We start from the raw sequence: 21,486 nt of genomic DNA, 5'->3' as shown, positions 1-21,486 counted from the left end.
TATTTGTTTATGACGGGACCTTCCTGGCGGTGTCCATATCTGGCGAGCCTTTGTGGCGAAGGGTTTCTGTTACCGCGGTGTTCACGTGTTTGGTTTGTGTATGTTATAGGTGAATGTTGGTACGTGCGCGGTATTCTTCCGTTGGTCTATCGTTACGTCGTGGTTCGAATCTTTCCTTGTCTAACTCTCTTTGCTTAGCTAAATCGATTGCGCGAGAGTATGCTTCGAGGGTTGCCTGTAATGCCCGTCGGACAACTGCATGCGAAAATCCGGCGGCAACCCTTTGCAGAAGGCTTCGGCTACCTCGGCACCGATTTCGGTGGCCTTAGTCCTTGTTAAACTTCCATACTCATGTCGTTCCGCGTCGAGTATGCAGGAATGGAGGTCTTTTACACGGTCGATGTAGTCAAGAATGTGTTCGCTAGGTTTCCAGTAAATGTAGGATAGGTCTCCGTGGTACTGGCGTACAGTTTTCCTTTTTCCGAATACGCGGTTCAACAAGTCGGCAAGCTGCGTTACTGTGTTACAAGGAACTCCATCCACAGCGGAATAAGCGCGTCCGCGTAGTTTGTTTACTAGCATACGCGTGAGGCTGATTTCGGAGGATGCGGGTACGGTCTCGCGAGCGCGACGGCATGCTCGAATGAACTGTGTCACCGTAATGTTATAACCATCGAAATGCGGTACTGCTTCTAGGATCTCGCGGAAGTGTACTCGCGGTGTCGGGGAGTCGAAGGAGGATTCTTGCGATGCCTGCGCATTTGGTGTAGTAAAGTATCGCATGGTGTTCGCAATGGGAAGGTATTTGGGATAGGGGTGTAGGTTCAGGTATTAACGTGGTTAATTCCGTGAACAGTGCGTTGTTTCCCAGGAAGATCGATCCGTTTCCATCAGTTTCTTGCAGGTGCTGGCAGATGTTTCCCTGATGTACTCGCGTCTTCCATTATGTACTATCGACACGTGGGAATGCATCCCGCAGTAGTAAATGGTCGCGTCGATTTCAATTTTGCATTGAATCGCCTGAGTGTGGTCAAACTCATTTAATGGAGTAGTTGCACTAGACTTCTTCTGTATTGGGCTCCAGTTCCTCCAGGCTGCGCCTCCTATGTCCGTGAGGAGAGAGATTATATTCACCCTCCCCGGCGCAATCGTATCTACGAGGCATGCAGGTGCACCCATGAAGGTGCAGAGTCCCAGGAAGATGGCGGTGGTGGTGTCCATGTTGATTGCTAGCCACGATGGTGCTGGAGCGCTGGCGTGCCTTATAACTATATTTATTAGCCGGGTGGTGGGGTTTGTTCCCCTCGCGGCGCGGCTTATCTTCGTGTAATTTTAGACCTAATCTTATCTATCGCTATTTTAACATTTGATTATCTAGTTTTTGATTCAGTAGGACCTACATATTGGTCCCTAGTTTCCCTTTCGTGTTCTTTCAGGAGGTAGACATTATCTCCCCCAGATTCACGAGGTTCCTGATCATAGTATTCCTTAGATCGTATTTTAGCTTGTATTAAATTTTCGCGGGCTGCTGTTTGCGCATGTCTAAGTTTGTCAAAGAGGCTTGTGAGGTAATCGGAGTACTACATTTGGTTCGTTCTCTAGTTGTACATCGCTGGAGGTGCGCGTGCGATTTTCCGAACACGAGTTCTTGTGTTGTGTACTGAGTACCTCGTGCACGCTTGTATTATAGGAAACGTAGCGAGTTTCAAATGTTCGTCCATTCGTGATTCTTATGGTAAATTGTTTTGGGTACCCAGAGAACGTGGTGCGACCGTTCTATAGACCCGTTCGATTGCGGACGGTACGCGTCGTCTTGATTGAGTAATCGGAACTTGCGCGCAATGTTGCGCATGAGGCTACTAACGAAATTCGTGCCTTGATCGGTCAAGAGCGCTTGCGGGCCCATAGATGCATACGAATTCGCTTACGAAAGCTTCGGCTATATCAACAGCTTGCGTGTTTTAGGGGATGGCAAGGGAGTATTTAGTGAGCAGATCCTGGATTGTGAGGATGTAACTGTTTCCTGTCCTGGTGACCGGAGTGGACCATAATATCCATAGATATTTTATCGAACGCGTTACCAGGGGTGTCTCAATATCATGGGCTGACGGGTTTTACTCGTACCAGTTTCTTTTAAGTTGACAGTCTCTACAGTCCCGGATGAATTCCTGTACGTCTCTTCTTCAGGCGAGGCAAAGTATTTATATTTAATTCGATTATACGTTTTTGTCACTCCTTTATGTCCTCCTATCGCGGTCGAGTGATTTTCTGCGATGATGCGCGCTTTATCTGAGTCGGCTGGCTCTGTGATTTGATTCGGAAACAATAATTCTGGTAGGCGAGTCGCAGAACACGTTCTTTAGATGTTTATGCAACGTTTTCCATGGCACAGATTCAATATCCCCTTAGAAATGGACAGTTTGTAAATTTAATTCCATCGTTACGTCTAACAGCGAATGTAGCCTCTTTTATGGTTTCTACCTGGGTTATAGCTGATACGCGATCTTTGATGACCAATGCGATTAGGTATTTGCCTCCGATTTTCGTTACTTTTGCTCGTCCTAACGTTCCGTCCTTTATCTCGGGTAGTTTATTGGTTTCCTTCAATTTACGCGCGCCTTCGCGTTGATCTGCTGAGTTATGAAGATTACAATATTATCTTTTCTGGTGGTTAGGTTATCTCGGACTTCGATGAGTCTGGCTCTATTTGGTTGAAAAGGTACGTCGATGGGATCAAAGATTGGGCCGTCTCCTCACTTTCGCTGTCGCTGTCGGTTTCCTGGAGGAAACGATTTCGTTCCTATACTGTCGGTTCGGTTTCGGGTTGTTCCTGCGTCTCGTCGGTCTGGAACGTTGGAGGAGAAGGGCATGGAATAGTGAATTATCGGAGTTCTCGGATACGGAGGAGGGAGAACCTTTGGGTGGTCGGGTTCCTAGAGAGCATCTGCGTTGCGTTATCCTTCCAGCTTTATAAACTTCATACTCGTACTCGGAGTTTCACCGCCATCGAACGAGCCTTGAAGTAGGGTCTTTAACGGAATGCAGCAACTAGCGCCTATGATCGGTTACCAGAGTGAACTTACGGCCATATACATAAGGTCTAAAGTAATTGACGCTGTAAACAATAGCGAGCAGTTCCTTTTCGATTGTAGAATAGTTTTGTTCGGCTGTATTCAATAGACGCGAAGTGTAAGCTATCGGTAAGTCCTTTCCTTGCTCCTGACTCATTCCGCCTATAGTACCCCGATGCATCGGTGGTGACGACAAAGGTTTCGTGAAGTCAGGGTACTGTTAAGGATGTTCGAGAAGCGTTCGTATATGCTGCGTGTCTGCAATTCAGATCATGCTGTTATCCTGGAGTCTGAGCGTTATATTTTTGAAAAGTTAGGAATGAAACGACGGTAATACACCGCTAGGCCCAGGTGTTTGATTTTTCGCATTGCATGGTCTCGGAAGTTCTGACGGCTCTATCTTTTCGGGTCCGGTTTTACTCCTGACTCACCAATTACATGTCCGAGGTATGTAACCTCTCTGCGAAGGAATTCGCACTTGTCGGGTTAGTTGCAACCCTGCGTAACTTATCTGCTAGTTTACGGTTTTACAAAATGTTCCTGTAACGAACAGGAGTAAATGACAATATCGTCCAGGTAGAGAATGCTTCGATCCCTGTAGGCCTCCAGTACTAGATTCATGTGCTGACGTCGCCGGCGCATTTTTGAGCCAGGGCATTCGCTTAAATTCGTAGTGGCCGTATGGTGTTGAAAAAGCCGTTACCACAACTTCGTATTTTGAAACGCGCACACCTTATTTATTACTACGTTCGCTGAAGGAAATGGGAAGAATGGATGAGAAAATTAAATAAACAGTGATTACAATTATTAATATGTATAATTGAATACTCTCGAAAGGAGAAGTCGAGTTTACATACGTTATGAAAAATATAAAAGAATCTACGATAATGTAGCGATATCTATAAACGCTTAATTATTAGTTACAAATAATAGTAATGATAGTAGTCGATATAATAATGGTTGAATAAATGGAACTTGGTTGTAGGTTGATTCGCGCTAAAACTTTGAGGTTAATAATGAAAATAGAATCTAACACTAGACCCGAAGGGATGCGAGGAAGGTTTGGAGGTGTTACCTCGACGACGGCTGCTGCACAAGAGAGCGATCGCGGCGGATGTTCCGAGTATATAGTCCGGAGATTTGTGTTGTCTAGTTCCGTCGGGTGGCGTTCCGAGTTGTAACTAGGAACTAGGGCTGGTGACGTTAGTTACAACTAGCGTCGTCTGATGGGTCTAGTTCCGAACTAGGATTTAGTAACTTGTCCAAACCTTACTCTAGGAACTTGCCCAATTCCCAAGTTTTGTCCAATAGTGTTAGTGATATGTAACAGCTTCTGATTGGTCTATTTTCGAACTAGTGCAAATACTTGGCCAATGGCGTTGGGATTTGTTCAAGTGTTTTTCCTTATGATCTAGCGCTCGCAATTATTACTATATATAGTCTAACGCTGGAGATTGTTATTGTAAAAAGGAATTTTTAATTCTGCGGTAGCGGTGGACGTGACACCTCCCCTCATAGAAGAAATGTTGGACGTTCCTGTTCCAACATTTTCCGTAAATGTTATGGTGGATTTGACATCGCATGGTTAATTTCCTATATTCTTAGTATCCTTATCATCTAGCTTATGCAAATATTTGTTAAGTTCGCCATAGTCTTTTGTCATCATGGTTTTTTTCTCACCAAGCACCTTGCTGTTGTGTTCGTGGTTGCTGCTTTGTTCTTTCTGTCGTAGCGGTTGCATCTCCGTCTTTGGTGCCTCCGGGTCCGTCGTTTCGTCGTCCTTGGTAACTCCCCGTGCGCCTAGGTACAAGAGGAGGTGAGTGATGGAACTCCAGATAGCTCCCAGGAGGTGCAGGCTCCACCCGTAAATAGAGTGAAGCGCGTATCCGCGAATGACGGAGTCGACCACCAGTTTTGCCAATCGTATCATGAGGAGAATGGCGAGTACACCTGCGCTGGCCGATCCGAAGGTGAACCTTTCCAGAGGCGGCCTGCCGTGTTTTCCGCTATTTTTGCTAGGGATTTTTCATCTAGCATGTTGTAGAGGGACACGCTTCCTGCTGGGATCGATTGTCCCATTGCTCCTTGTACCAAGGTGTTTACCATCGATGGTTTTTCGACTGGGAACATAATGTGGTTCCGTAGCCGGTCCAAGTCCTCTGATGAGTATATGCCGCTTGTGGCTAGAGTTGACGGGCTTACGTATTTCCATTTTGGTTTCGTCAAGGGTTTGATAGTTGGCGGCGGGAGTGCTTCCACTGGACGTGGCATCATTCGGTACCATGAGTCGTGCATCCTGAACATGGAAGGAAGCAGCTCGTTACAGTCCTTCATCGTTCCTCCCTTGAGGAGAATCCTTGACCTTGGCGATAGAAAGTACGAGGCATTGGTATGTGTTACCGGCAGCTCGTTGTAACAATGTTCAGTTTGGCGGACTCGACATTCCACTGGTACACATTTAATGATGTAGATAACCTCCCCGGCTGTAACGGCTGTGTATCCAGGTGCCCTCATTATGCGGAATGCCATCTCGTCGGGTGCGATGCTGGAAAGGGAGAGCGCATTCTCGAGAATCTGTTTCTCGAGGGCGCATTTCTGTTCCATGATGTCCCGATACAGCTGGGTAAGTTGAGTCTTCAAGTGTTTTTCTACGTAGATGAATTTTGAGTTCACGTACGTGAAAATATCTAAGTTATCGACCGACACTTTAGCTCGTGTTTTGAAGGTGCGTCCCCTCTGGGTTTCCAGGATGAATAATTTCGGATGCTCCGTTTGGATGATCCGGTACCCACAGAGATTGAAATCTGTGGTTCTGGCCAGAGCGAACGTTGTCTCCTTGGTTGTTACTGTGTATATGGTTGGGGTCTCCTCTCGCCCTGGCTTCGCTGTTAATTTGTACGCCGTTCCTTCGTACAAGGCGTCGTAATGGTTAAAATGGCAGCTATCGCTGGGTACCACCGTCCAGTACGTTTCCGTTCCATCGGCGTCGCGACACTCCCCGTCTGAGGATTTGCAACGAACTCCCGATGGCAAGACTACTTCGTTAGAAGAGTGTTTGATGGGGATCTGGAAGCTTCTGGTGGTTATCTTGACCGTTGCTTGAACTACAGCATTGTCCCAGGTTCCGTATGGGTCACTGAATTGTGTGCCTGTGCATCGCCCGTCCGTCCCGATTGTTCCGGCGAAGGTGATGCTATGAGACGTGGTGGAGTTCGGTTTAATTCCCGTGAACAGTGCGTTGTTTCCCAGGAAGATCGATCCCGTTTCCATCAGTTTCTTGCAGGTGCTGGCAGATGTTTCCCTGATGTACTCGCGTCTTCCATTATGTACTACCGACACGTGGGAATGCATCCCGCAGTAGTAAATGGTCCGGTCGATTTCAATTTTGCATTGAATCGCCTGAGTGTGGTCAAACTCATTTAATTGGAGTAGTTGCACATAGACTTCTTCTGTATTGGGCTCCAGTTCCTCCAGGCTGCAGCCTCCTATGTCCGTGAGGGAGAGAGAGGTTATATTCAACCCCTCCCCGGCGCAATCGTATCCTACGAGAGCGCATGCAGGTGCACTCATGAAGGTGCAGAGTCCCAGGAAGATGGCGGTGGTGGTGTCCATGTTGATTGCTAGCCACGACTGGTGCTGGAGCGCTGGCGGCGTGCCTTATAACTATATTTATTAGCCGGGTGGTGGGGGTTTGTTCCCTCGCGGCGCGTAGCTTATCTTCGTGTACAATTTTAGACCTAATCTTATCTATCGCTATTTTAACATTATGATTATCTAGTTTTTCGCGGATTCGGTACGGACCTACATATTGGTCCCCTAGTTTCCCTTTCGTCGGTTCTTTCAGGAGGTAGACATTATCTCCCACCTTGAATTCACGAGGGTTCGCCCTTCGATCATAGTATTCCTTAGATCGTATTTTAGCTTGTATTAAATTTTCGCGGGCTGCTGTTTGCGCATGTCTAAGTTTGTCAAAGAGGCTTGTGAGGTAATCGGAGTACGCTACATTTGGTTCGTTCTCTAGTTGTACATCGCTGGAGGGTGCGCGTGCGATTTTTCCGAACACGAGTTCGTGTGGTGTGTACTGAGTACCCTCGTGCACGCTTGTATTATAGGAAAACGTAGCGAGTTTCAAATGTTCGTCCCATTCGTGATTCTTATTGGTAAATTGTTTTAGGTACTCCCAGAGAACGTGGTGCGACCGTTCTATAGACCCGTTCGATTGCGGACGGTACGCGGTCGTCTTGTATTGAGTAATCCGGAACTTGCGCGCAATGTTGCGCATGAGGCTACTAACGAAATTCGTGCCTTGATCGGTCAAGAGCGCTTGCGGGGCCCCATAGATGCATACGAATTCGCTTACGAAAGCTTCGGCTATATCAACAGCAGTTGCGTGTTTTAGGGGGATGGCAAGGGAGTATTTAGTGAGCAGATCCTGGATTGTGAGGATGTAACTGTTTCCTGTCCTGGTGACCGGGAGTGGACCCATAATATCCATAGATATTTTATCGAACGCGTTACCAGGGGTGTCCGTCAATATCATGGGCTGACGGGTTTTTACTCGTACCAGTTTCTTTAGTTGACAGTCTCTACAGTCCCGGATGAATTCCTGTACGTCTCTCTTCAGGCGAGGCCAAAAGTATTTATATTTAATTCGATTATACGTTTTTGTCACTCCTTTATGTCCTCCTATCGCGGTCGAGTGATTTTCTGCGATGATGCGCGCTTTATCTGAGTCGGCTGGCTCTGTGATTTGATTCGAGCAAACAATAATTCTGGTAGGCGAGTCGCAGAACACGTTCTTTAGATGTTTATGCAACGTTTTCCATGGCACAGATTCAATATCCCCCTTAGAAATGGAGACAGTTTGTAAATTTAATTCCATCGTTACGTCTAACAGCGAATGTAGAGCCTCTTTTATGGTTTCTACCTGGGTTATAGCTGATACGCGATCTTTGATGACCAATGCGATTAGGTATTTGCCTCCGATTTTCGTTACTTTTGCTCGTCCTAACGTTCCGTCCTTTATCTCGGGTAGTTTATTGGTTTCCTTCAATTTACGCGCGCCCCTGTCGCACGGTGATCCTTGCTGAGTTATGAAGATTACAATATTATCTTTTCTGGTGGTTAGGTTATCTCGGACTTCGATGAGTCTGGCTCTATTTGGTTGAAAAGGTACGTCGATGGGATCAAAGATTGGGCCGTCTCCCTCACTTTCGCTGTCGCTGTCGGTTTCCTCGCCGGAGGAAACGATTTCGGTTCCTATACTGTCGGTTCGGTTTCGGGTTGTTCCTGCGTCTCGTCGGTCTGGAACGTTGGAGGAGAAGGGGCATGGAATAGTGAATTATCGGAGTTCTCGGATACGGAGAGGGGGAGAACCTTTTGGGTGGTCGGGTTCCTAGAGAGAGCATCTGCGTTAGCGTTTATCCTTCCAGCTTTATAAACAACTTCATACTCGTACTCGGCGAGTTTCAACCGCCATCGAACGAGCCTTGAAGTAGGGTCTTTAACGGAATGCAGCCAGACTAGCGGCCTATGATCGGTTACCAGAGTGAACTTACGGCCATATACATAAGGTCTAAAGTAATTGACGCTGTAAACAATAGCGAGCAGTTCCTTTTCGATTGTAGAATAGTTTTGTTCGGCTGTATTCAATAGACGCGAAGTGTAAGCTATCGGTAAGTCCTTTCCTATTGCTCCTTGACTCAATATTCCGCCTATAGCTACCCCCGATGCATCGGTGGTGACGACAAAAGGTTTCGTGAAGTCAGGGTACTGTAGGATGGGTTCCCGACAAAGAGCGTCTCGCAATTGCACAAATGCGTTGTCTTGCGCCGATTCCCAGACAAATGCGATATCCTTTTTCAGGAGGTTCGTGAGCGGTTTAGCTATTTTTGAAAAGTTAGGAATGAAACGACGGTAATAACCCGCTAGGCCCAAGAATTGTTTGACATTTTTCGCATTGCATGGTCTCGGAAAGTTCTGCACGGCCTCTATCTTTTTCGGGTCCGGTTTTACTCCTGACTCACCAATTACATGTCCGAGGTATGTAACCTCTCTGCGAAGGAATTCGCACTTGTCGGGTTGTAGTTGCAACCCTGCGCTTCTTAACTTATCTGCTAGTTTACGGAATTTTACAAAATGTTCCTGTAACGAACAGGAGTAAATGACAATATCGTCCAGGTAAACGAATGCTTCGATACCCTGTAGGCCCTCCAGTACTAGATTCATGAGCCTTTGAAACGTCGCCGGCGCATTTTTGAGCCCAAAGGGCATTCGCTTAAATTCGTAGTGGCCGTATGGTGTTGAAAAAGCCGTTTTGTGCGCGTCGGACTCATGCATCAGTATTTGGTGAAATCCTGAGGCTAGGTCGAAAACGCTGAAGTATTTGGCGCTTCCTAGCTGGTCGAGGATTTCTGTGATGTTAGGTAATGGAAAGTTGTCGCCCACTGTTTTTTCGTTTAAGGCACGGTAATCAATGACCATGCGCCAACGTTTATTACCCTTCGAGTCGGGTTTCTTGGGCACAATCCATACGGGGGAGTTATATGGAGAGGTAGATGGTTTTATTATGTCATTGTCTAGGAGTTCTTGGATTTGTTTGTCTATTTCTTCCTTGTGAATTGGCGGGAACCGGTACTGTTTGGTATGTATCGGGATGTTGTTGGTTGTTGGGATTTTGTGAGCAGTGACGTTCGTATGACCGAGTTTATCTTCGGGGATTCGAAAAATGTCGGGGTATTCCGAGATTAGATCCAATACATGTTTTCGTTCCTCTTCGTTCAGATGGTCAAGTCGGAGGAGTTCTTTTATCCTATTGATACGCGCGTCCTCGTCCGGGGTTCTGAGACCGTTTATTGCGGCTATTTTCCTTGTCGGTACCGCGTGTATTTTGTTTTGCAAGCCCCGAGGTCCCACGGTCAGGATTCGTTTTATCGCTTTATTACTCGGCCCGTATTTACCGAGGGGACTCGGGGGCCTTTGGTTTAGAGGCGGTGAAGGCAGCGGTTCGTTTGTTTTGTTTTCCGCTTCCTGTCTCAGGAAGTTGAAGGTTTGCGACGGGGGCGATAAGGAGACTGAGTCGATCTCTTGTATTTCGACGTCTGGTAAAAGAATGTCGCAGCTTTCTCCGTCCGTATTAATGACGCAAACGTGTGCTTGTCCATTACGGTTCGTGACCAGAGCGTCACCTAAGTAAACGTGGTCGCTGATTTGAATTCGAGGGAGGTAACCCTGTTGAACTTCGGAGTTCTTGATTCTAAGCGGGAAGACAGTACGCGATCTGGCTGGGATCGTTACCGTTTCGTTTATGATGAAAGGGATGTGTATCCCCTGCCACTGTAAGATCCGCTTTTTATAATCTAGATTTACCGCGTCGCGCAAAAAGTCAGATCCTAGGATTCCTTCTTGCGTGATCGGAAATATATCCTCTACTACTTGTAATTTGATTTCCTGCCCCATGAATTTGACTGTCACGGACCCGAGCGATTTGATTCTGTCATCGCATATACCGCTAAGGTGAACGTATGCTTTTGAATCAATCTTGACCTCGGGGTGGAGATTACGTTTCTTTACGAGATTCGGCGCGGCGCCGGTGTCGATCATGAAGGATGTTTCATCCATGAGCCCCTCTGCCTTAATGAAAATGGTAGGAGCGTATATAAAGTCCGTTGGATTTAGCACGGCGACTCTGATCTCTCCATCGGCTCGGATTCGGTGATTCGGATCGGACGGTGAGGTTCTCTCGATGGTCCCGCTCGGGCTTCGTCCTTCTGACCCGAGGGGCGAGATGCGTTTCCCGATTCGCGTTGTGAATTGTTATATTGCCGCTTCCGGCATTCCTCTATCTCGTGTCCAACGTTTTTACAATAACGGCACCATTTTTTCTCTGGGGTTGCACGTGTATGGTCCCTGCACGGTTGGTCTTCTCGATGTTTATTGGCGATAGGGGCTTCCCGGTATCTGTTTATGGTAGGGCCGTCCCGATATTTGTTTATGACGGGACCTTCCTGGCGGTGTCCATATCTGGCGAGCCTTTGTGGCGAAGGGTTTCTGTTACCGCGGTGTTCACGTGTTTGGTTTGTGTATGTTATAGGTTGAATGTTGGTACGTGCGCGGTATTCTTCCGTTGGTCTATCGTTACGTCGTGGTTCGAATCTTTCCTTGTCTAACTCTCTTTGCTTAGCTAAATCGATTGCGCGAGAGTATGCTTCGAGGGGTTGCCTGTAATGCCCGTCGGACAACTGCATGCGAAAATCCGGCGGCAACCCTTTGCAGAAGGCTTCGGCTACCTCGGCACCGATTTCGGTGGCCTTAGTCCTTGTTAAACTTCCATACTCATGTCGTTCCGCGTCGAGTATGCAGGAATGGAGGTCTTTTACACGGTCGATGTAGTCAAGAATGTGTTCGCTAGGTTTCCAGTAAATGTAAGATAGGTCTCCGTGGTACTGGCGTACAGTTTTCCTTTTTCCGAATACGCGGTTCAACAAGTCAGCAAGCTGCGTTACTGTGTTACAAGGAACTCCATCCACAGCGGAATAAGCGCGTCCGCGTAGTTTGTTTACTAGCATACGCGTGAGGCTGATTTCGGAGGATGCGGGTACGGTCTCGCGAGCGCGACGGCATGCTCGAATGAACTGTGTCACCGTAATGTTATAACCATCGAAATGCGGTACTGCTTCTAGGATCTCGCGGAAGTGTACTCGCGGTGTCGGGGAGTCGAAGGAGGATTCTTGCGATGCCTGCGCATTTGGTGTAGTAAAGTATCGCATGGTGTTCGCATGGGAAGGTATTTGGGATAGGGGTGTAGGTTCAGGTATTACGGCTGCACGTAATCGCGCTAATTCTTGTCTCAGTTCGGCATTCTCGCGGAGTGCGTCGTCGATAGAGTCCGTGTCGTTCGTTGGGTTGTGCTCGTCTAATGTCAACCCTCGTCTTTCCAACTCGGCTTCCTTTTTTTGAAGCCCTAGTTGGATGTTTTTCAAATCGCGTTCAGTGGATTCTTTTAGGTTGAGAAATTCGCGTTTTTGTTCCTCTAGAGCGGAGGATTGTTCCCGTAACTGTATTTCCTTCTTACGTACCTGAGCCTGAAGCTCCTCTATTTCCGCTTCCGTTAACATCTTGGGTGTTTTAGAACGCGTTTCCATTACGAAATTTTCTCGTATCCCACCGCTGTCACCAAATTATGTTACGTCCCGGTCGGCCGCGGTTGTTGATTAACTCGGGCAATGACACGGGGCTGGATCGCTGTTTTCGGGTATTAACGAATCCGAGAATTCTTCCCGGGGATACCGCGATCGGAGTAATTTCGTAGAGGGAAACGGGTCTAGTTATCGCCAGGTGCAAGAGCTAGAGTGCTTATTTCGTCGCCCTGTACCCGCACCACGGTCGGGTCGGGGAAATCAAGAATACTTTCACCGGCTGCCTGTAACAAACTGAGCAGTGCCGAATATTCGAGTGCACAGGTATCGCAGCTTAGCACCGGAGAGTAAGACGCAAGGTTACTTCTGCAATCGTGGCACGTAGGAATGTATCGTGTGAATCCTACCACTAAATCGTGCTTCTGTATTAGCTCGCAACTCAATTTCTCTGAAGTGGAAATGGCGTTGGTATAGCAGTTCCGACAGAACAAGTTTCTAGACTCTGGATGGAAGTAGGCCGAATACTTCATACACGAAGTGGCGGTGGTCCGCAATTGATGATCCAGTATGGGAGGAGGAGGTCGGGAGAGGCTAAATCTACGCGTTATGAAGCGGCACATCACACGTTATTGCGCCCGCTTCCGGGATAAGTAAGTCTGTTAAGCTGACCGGGGCAGGAAGGGCGGTGCATGCCCCAAGAAGCGATGTTCGCTCTTCGATTTGTCGTAGGGTATAGGGGGGAGAGGGGTAAGGTAAAAGAAATATGCATACAGTTGGTTAGCTTACGCTACTTCGGTAAATTTATTAAACAAACTCCATTTCCTCGGGGAATTCGGTCGTAGTGAGCGAGTGTCCGCTCGAGAAATGAGCGTTATTCGCCCGAGGAGAGGTTATGTTTCCCGACGAACACGTGGCTCGAATAATACACGTTGAGGTTAGACGTTGAGGTTATATCTCACGACAACACGTGGCTCGAATAATAAGTAAGGTGGCACGACCAAAGTGAATAATTAATGGTTTAAATTACGTAAGCAACACTATAGCAGTGGGCTTAAATGTAAATATAAGTTGTACTCACCGTTGCTGGCCACATGTCTTGGAGGTTAAAACTCTAGCGTAGCGTGCGTCTACTGGATTTGGAGGTTAGCTGCCTCGTGGTCGTCCTTCTCGTGGTAGATCGTTTGTAATACGCACCACAACTTCGTATTTTAAAACGCGCACACTTATTTATTACTACGTTCGCTGAAGGAAATGGGAAGAATGGATGAGAAAATTAAATAAACAGTGATTACAATTATTAATATGTATAATTGAATACTCTCGAAAGGAGAAGTCGAGTTTACATACGTTATGAAAAATATAAAAGAATCTACGATAATGTAGCGATATCTATAAACGCTTAATTATTAGTTACAAATAATAGTAATGATAGTAGTCGATATAATAATGGTTGAATAAATGGAACTTGGTTGTAGGTTGATTCGCGCTAAAACTTTGAGGTTAATAATGAAAATAGAATCTAACACTAGACCCCGAAGGGATGTGAGGAAGGTTTGGAGGTGTTACCTCGACGACGGCTGCTGCACAAGAGAGCGATCGCGGCGGATGTTCCGAGTATATAGTCGGAGATTTGTGTTGTCTAGTTTCCGTCGGGTGGCGTTCCGAGTTGTAACTAGGAACTAGGGCTGGTGACGTTAGTTACAACTAGCGTCGTCTGATGGGTCTAGTTCCGAACTAGGATTTTAGTAACTTGTCCAAACCTTACTCTAGGAACTTGCCCAATTCCCAAGTTTTGTCCAATAGTGTTAGTGATATGTAACAGCTTCTGATTGGTCTATTTTCGAACTAGTGCAAATACTTGGCCAATGGCGTTGGGATTTGTTCAAGTGTTTTTCCTTATGATCTAGCGCTCGCAATTATTACTATATATAGTCTAACGCTGGAGATTGTTATTGTAAAAAGGAAATTTTTAATTCTGCGGTAGCGGTGGACGTGACACATTCTTAAGACCTCTATCTTTCAAAATATGTAAAAACAAAATAATCGATTTTTTTGACCCGACAAGGGCAAATGTATCCTTAAGTTGTATATCTAGAGACATGGTAGTGTCTCGCGCCAAGTATATGCGCAGCGAGACCGACCGTGTACTGTTACGCGAAGCGACGCTTTCGCAGACACTCAGATTATTAGATCTCAATAACCGCTGAAGGGATCAAGTTCAGAGTAGGCTCAATGGATAGCTTGGGTTCGATTTGCATAAGAAAAGTGTTTTCATTTTTCTTCTACGTGTCCTACAAACGGAAATATTGCAATTCAAAGTTCGAATGTGACGATTTTACGATTAAGAAACTCCGTTTTCTCCATCATCATCGTCAAGTGTGGGCAAGGGGTGTCACGTCCGGGGAAGTGAGAATGTAGACGATCAGGTACCTGTCCCAAATCTATCCCTCAGGTGATATGATTTCAGGTGCTCTCTTTTGATTATGGGTCAATCTGCATACACCGACTTTACCCGGGAATGGAGAGAGCTTGCGATTAACTCTTACGGTGATGAAATCGTGATTGTCAAAAGGAAAATATTGTAATCAATATTTGATTGTAACTTGGTATCTCCCTATTATCTAATAAATGAAAACTGAATTTAAATTGTTATCTCTTTTAATTCTTCAACAAAATTATGGTATAAGAATAGGAAAATATTGGAAAAGGAAGTCGTAGCGTAATGTCGCTGTGTAGTGTATGACAATAGTATAATATAGAAATAAGGGCGTCACTTCGCTCTTGCTAATGGAAAAATGAAAAGGATGAGCAATAATAATGCTCAAATGCAAAGGATTGATAAAATAAAATATCGCAAAAGAAAAGTAGGCAGGTTACTATGCCTTTCTTTAAGTGGAATGTAACACAAAGTAAGGAGACGAGCACTTTTATGCTCATACACGGTGATGGAGTTGAAGAATAAAATAATGATTTAAAACAAATTAATATAGATTCTAATTCGTTATTAACTGTTATTCATAATTTCGTAATGCTTTATTTGTTAATTAAATAACATATACCTCCTGTGACTAAATTGAATGTATCAGGTAGAATATATAATGATTTGGTCAGACGTAGTATACATAAGGAATTGGTCAGACGAATGAATCTATGTTCGTGCTTAACAATACAATAAACGAAAATTATGTAATTTATTAAACTTAAATCTTGTTAGTGATATACTGTAACCAAGATTAAAATTATTAATTCACCGTGCACTGCCTTATGGTAAGTCAGCAATTCCTTAATATTGTCACTAGCGTAATTGTCACTAGCGTAATTGTCACTAGCGTAAGTCGTACTATTGTCACTAGAGTGAGTTATTAAACTTAAATACTGTAACCACAATTAAAGTTATTAATTCACCGTGCACTGCCTTATGGTAAGTCAGCAATTCCTTAATATTGTCACTAGCGTAATTGTCACTATCGTAATTGTCACTAGCGTAATTGTCACTATCGTAATTGTCACTAGCGTAAGTCGTACTATTGTCACTAGTGTGAGTCGAACTTTTTACCATGCTCACTTGATTTAAGTACACAAATGTAATAAACTTGTAATGCAAATGTTAAATTAATGTTTATAATCGAATTATCCTTCAAATAATGGTATGATTTGATTTTAATTCACTTAAATATTAAATACGACTTAATTGTGTAATGAGGCATATATGTTCGTATACCGAGCTAAAGGATGAGAAAATGGCGGCTATACACGCCGTGGTATATGACAGGTATGGAAGCGAATGTTCGCTCTCGACTGTTTTCAAAGGATAACTCACAGCGAATGAAGTCGCTGTTAATGGTATTCAAAAGGGAAAAAGCGATTTAACGCTTTAAATATAATTGAAATAAATGGGTATGCCTCGCACAAATAAATTGATATAATTAATGCATTCATGCACTATATATTCAATATAGGATGACGCTTCGCTGCGAATTTACGCTGGCGAGCGATTCTGAACAAAAGTTAAAGTTAAATTATGGTTAATTGCAACTGTTGTACCACTAACATTATTCTCAATGATTAAACAATAATAATTGAAGGGTATATTTAATGAACAATTAAATTAATCAAAAGTTTATTACTAAATTCAAGTGTAATATAGAAGTTGGTTACAATATGAATATATGTGTTACTTGAAATAATTTTATTCGCAAATGTCATATAAATCTGAACCCTCAGGCCAGTAATTGTTTCACAACTAATTATAATTCGAAAATATTAAGTAACTGTAAATATAATAATGTATTGAAACTTTATAAATCTGTCAAAATGTGTAGTATGTATATGGAGTACAAGTATAACGTTCCATAAGAGCAGCGAGTATAAAATAATTAAATAAATCTACTCACAAGCGTTCGCACAAATCTAACCCTCAGGTCAGGAAGCACTTGATGATGTAGCAGCACAAGAATAAGTCAATCAGACTTTGGTAATAACTCAAACTTCACTGGCTCTACGTTATATTTTACACTTAGTTAGCGAATTTACGCTAGCTAGCGACTCCAATAATTAATTAAAAGTAAGTGTAGTCTAAAAAGGGTCGTCAAAAAGGTACAGTGTAAAAGGTGTGTGTAAAAAGTGTGAGTGATTCTCTGGCTGCTGCATCACGTTATATACTCAAAAATTATGATGCGTGGGGACAGGGTCCCTGTAGCTCGAGAAGGGATTACAATAAGTGGGGACGCTACGGTTAAAGCAAAAACTAAAATAGTAGGGAGGCTCTGCCCACTTAACTCATTGGTTCTTCGTTTTCGAAGATTCTTATGGTGGGATCGAAAACTTAAGTGGTGGGATTGGTCTCACGGTGCGTCTAGTGGGGACGATGAGCTCAACGGTGAGCTCAACGCTTACAAAAGATAAACGTATTTTGACGCGTAAGTTCAACATGAAATTCGCAGTACAGAATTATCGCTCATCTGTTATGCTTTTTAATCAACCGGAGTTTCTCCGAATCAAATGGCAGCTGCAACTTCCTGCCGATATGTCTTGCTCGAGATATCCATTCAACCTTTGATTAAGACAGCGGTCTTGGATTATTATTTCAATCAGGTGCCGACAAGTCACCGTCTTTTACAATTAGTCATCATGAAATAATATTCCTTCGTGAATTTAAATCTTTATTCCTTTGTTACTTAATGCTGTGTTCACTGTCTTATTCAAATTAATATTTAAATAATTCTGTAATGCTCACAAATTTAATTCTTAAAATTATAACGCTTGACATATGCATCTTATATGCTCCTAGTCTGATGCATGAATTATTATAAGACCCTGCATACGTCTACTTAATAATATAACGCATTCAGTGAAATAATAATCATTATAAATTATTGTAAAATCAGTTATTGGTATCATGAGCCTTTAATAATGTAATTAAATCATCTAAAATTATTATTTCAAGATTCCATTCTAATAAACTTATAAAATCTCACTCAACCAATAATTGTCTTATATATATAGGGATGCCTATATATATAGATATACACGTGTATGTACTTGCACGTCTATTCTTTGGTTATTATAAAATTAGTAATAAAGCAACTATTGGTGTGCCGGGTTTAATATTATAATTAAACCGTATAAAATTATTATTCCAATACAATGTTAGTCTTAATTAATTCATAAAATCTTAAATAACCAATAATTCTTTTATGGGTTATATGCACATATATAAGTGTGTTCGTATATGGTGTTGTTAATATACTTAATTATTAACAGATTAAATGCGTAATAATTATATACTTAAATTAATGCTCAGTAACATAAAATATTCCATTAAATAAATTCAATAATCCTTACTATGAATGTAATACCATGTGTAATATACTTTTATTCATAATTAATTAACGATTTATTCTTTTCTTAATATTTTTGGGTTAAACAACTTATTTCCTTTTATATTAAATTGTTCACTAATTGATTTTCACTTTAATTGTTTTTAACTTTGTAACTTCTAAACTATTAATATTTCATTAAAACTTTCTACACTATAAATAGTGAAAAATAACGCTGATTTGTTTAACAAATAGTGACTTTGCAATTTTTGTGGTTTCTCAATGATCCCGTGGTGCGATAAGAAAAATTTCATCATAGGTACCATCAGCCTGGCTAAAAATGATGATTCCCAAAAGTTGTTGGTCACTTCCGTAAAAATGATTATTTTCAAAATCTGAGGTCCCTATTAGTTTCCTCTTATGACCTAGATGCTTCAATATAATTATAACAAATTATTTCCTTACGGTTCAAATTTTAGACCCAAAAAATTTAGTAAAATTTTATTGCAATTTCGTAAATTTAAATACGTACTTCTTTTTGACTAAGATTGTAGACAAATATTCTACATTCTTTTACTTATAAAATGTTTCTCCTTTTATGTTATAAAAATAATATTAATTTTTCTATACGATAAATCACTTCAAATGTGGTAATAATATTTACTACACTCACAAAACTATTTCATTGTATAATAAAATTAATTCCAAAATTTAATCTTTTAATTGTTATTAATAACAACTTATGACCTTCTACAACAATCAACACCAAATGTCTCCGTAAATTATAATAACTATCAAAGCTACACCGTCACTTAATAAAACTCAATTCCGCCGGCATTATTTTTACTCTTGTCTTAAATAACTAATTGATATTTCCCGTTTTTATATAATAACCGACCTTATTGGTTTTAACGAAAATTACCTAGTTGCAAAGGACTTTACTATAGTATAATAAAATCCATTTCAAATCCATTTGTTTCTTTGTTATAAACAATAAGTAAATATTTTATCCTGTCAATAACCCAAATGTATTAAGCCAAATTTGTAATACTTATCAATGGCTATATAACCATATAATAAGATATATTTTTAAATTAATTCTTTCAATTATTACAACTAACATTAATACTTTTTATATAATAAACAATATTAAGTAGCTCAATGGTTTTGCTACACCTATAAAAACCTTCATGGTATTACAGTTCAAACGATCTTAAATATTATCAATCTCGTAATATTATATTATAAATCTATCAAATTATTAATGATAAATGTTTCAAAATTATTTTATTTAACTGCTAGAGTATATAAAACTGTTTTCATATATTTTACTGATTTTATGTATGTTTTTGTGTTTTTATGTTTCAGAAAATATATATATATATATATATATATATACGTGACTAAATTAATTAAATAAATCTATCATAAAGCATAATAACTAAGTTATACATATATATTGTTTTTGTCCTTTTAATATTTTCTTTTCCCTTTATATATGTTAATATAATTACTTCATATATTTTTATATTAAAACTAGTATCAAGCTAAAGCTTTTAACATAATATATGTGTCGGTTAGGTTGCCAAGTAAATAATATTCTTGGTTAGACTAATAACAGACCACTCTACGTAAGCCTGTGGTTAATAATAAGTAGTGAAGCAAAAATGGTAAGTATCAATAACACTCAAAAATAACTATCAGCGGTTATACATTAATAATTAATATTGTAAATAAAAAAAAAATTAAAAATGGGTGTGAGGTGGACGTCAGGACGTCACAGGGGTAAAGCGGAAGGGGAGAAGAAATGTGCTACAGAACGTCCTTCATTGGATAGAGACATTGGCTAATCAAGAGGCACGATAATGTCTCGCGCCATGTGTGAAAGTCGCAGCAGCTCCAACTTGAGTTACGTCAACTATTGTGATATAAACAAATATCGACAGCGAGTCAATAATTTTAATGACTACACTTCAAGCCTCCTTTCTGGCGTTAGTGTCGCGAGTGTTGTTACTATTTTTTGGTTATGTTGATAACCTATCAATAGTGATTATTATTTTCGTTGGTTAGTTTCTTATTATCGAAAAAGAACATTAGAAATAAAAGGAGACAAGAAAAGAAAATAATGAAAAAGTTGGTTTAGTAAGTTTAGAATTTTTACAATATAATAATCTTTTACCTGCTTACACGCAATGTGTAAAATAATTTTATATCTACATTCTTCTTCGTAACATTTTGCACGCTATTTTATTGATTTCTGTTCTTTTTACGATAGAATGGTGGCGGAAGATTGCATGATGTTAAAGTTGGATGGATGCAGAGAGGAATGTAATTATATAAGACATGCATGAGTTACTTCATTCCTCATAATCTGTGGATACGTTTTACTGGTGCTGGTGTCACGTCCGGGGAAGTGAGAATGTAGACGATCAGGTACCTGTCCCAAATCTATCCCTCAGGTGATTTGATTTCAGGTGCTCTCTTTTGATTATGGGTCAATCTGCATACACCGACTTTACCCGGGAATGGAGAGAGCTTGCGATTAACTCTTACGGTGATGAAATCGTGATTGTCAAAAGGAAAATATTGTAATCAATATTGATTGTAACTTGATATCTCTCTATTATCTAATATATGAAAACTGAATTTAAATTATTATCTCTCTTATTTCTTCAACAAAATTATGGTATAAGAATAGGAAAATATTGAAAAGAAAATCGTAGCGTTATGTCGCTGTGTAGTGTATGACAGTGGTATAATATGGAAATAAGGGCGTCGCTTCGCTCTTACTAATGGAAAAATGAAAAGGATGAGCAATAATAATGCTCATATGCAAAGGATTGATAAAATAAAATATCTCAAAAGGAAAGTAGGCAGGTTACTATGCCTTTCTTTAAGTGGAATGTAACACAAAGTAAGGAGACGAGTACTTTTATGCTCATACACGGTGATGGAGTTGAAGAATAAAATAATGATTTAAAACAAATTAATATAGATTCTAATTCGTTATTAACTGTTATTCATAATTTCGTAATGCTTTATTTGGTAATTAAATAAAATATACCTCCTGTGACTAAATTGAATGTATCAGGTAGAATATATAATGATTTGGTCAGACGTAGTATACATAAAGAATTGGTCAGACGAATGAATCTATGTTCGTGCTTAACAATACAATAAACGAAAATTATGTAATTTATTAAACTTAAATCTTGTTAGTGATATACTGTAACCAAGATTAAAATTATTAATTCACCGTGCACTGCCTTATGGTAAGTCAGCAATTCCTTAATATTGTCACTAGCGTAATTGTCACTAGCGTAATTGTCACTAGCGTAAGTCGTACTATTGTCACTAGTGTGAGTTATTAAACTTAAATCTTGTTAGTGATATACTGTAACCACAATTAAAGTTATTAATTCACCGTGCACTGCCTTATGGTAAGTCAGCAATTCCTTA

At 41.4% G+C, this 21,486-nt stretch overlaps 1 protein-coding gene across 1 annotated transcript; it reads right to left on the bottom strand.

Moving 5' to 3' along the window:
* Nucleotides 1-2,077: 2,077 nt before the first annotated feature.
* Nucleotides 2,078-3,713, bottom strand: LOC113563473. The gene is made up of 4 exons (XM_026975141.1): nt 3,603-3,713; nt 3,084-3,288; nt 2,445-2,630; nt 2,078-2,331 (listed from the first exon to the last, which is right to left on the bottom strand). The coding sequence occupies exons 1-4, from the start codon at nt 3,711-3,713 to the stop codon at nt 2,078-2,080; spliced, it is 756 nt and encodes a 251-aa protein (XP_026830942.1).
* Nucleotides 3,714-21,486: the final 17,773 nt, after the last annotated feature.

This window comes from Ooceraea biroi, unplaced genomic scaffold (assembly GCF_003672135.1).
Source record: "Ooceraea biroi isolate clonal line C1 unplaced genomic scaffold, Obir_v5.4 UnassembledTig109, whole genome shotgun sequence".
Classification (NCBI taxonomy): Eukaryota; Metazoa; Arthropoda; class Insecta; order Hymenoptera; family Formicidae; genus Ooceraea; species Ooceraea biroi.
This window is presented reverse-complemented; position numbering and strand designations above follow the sequence as displayed.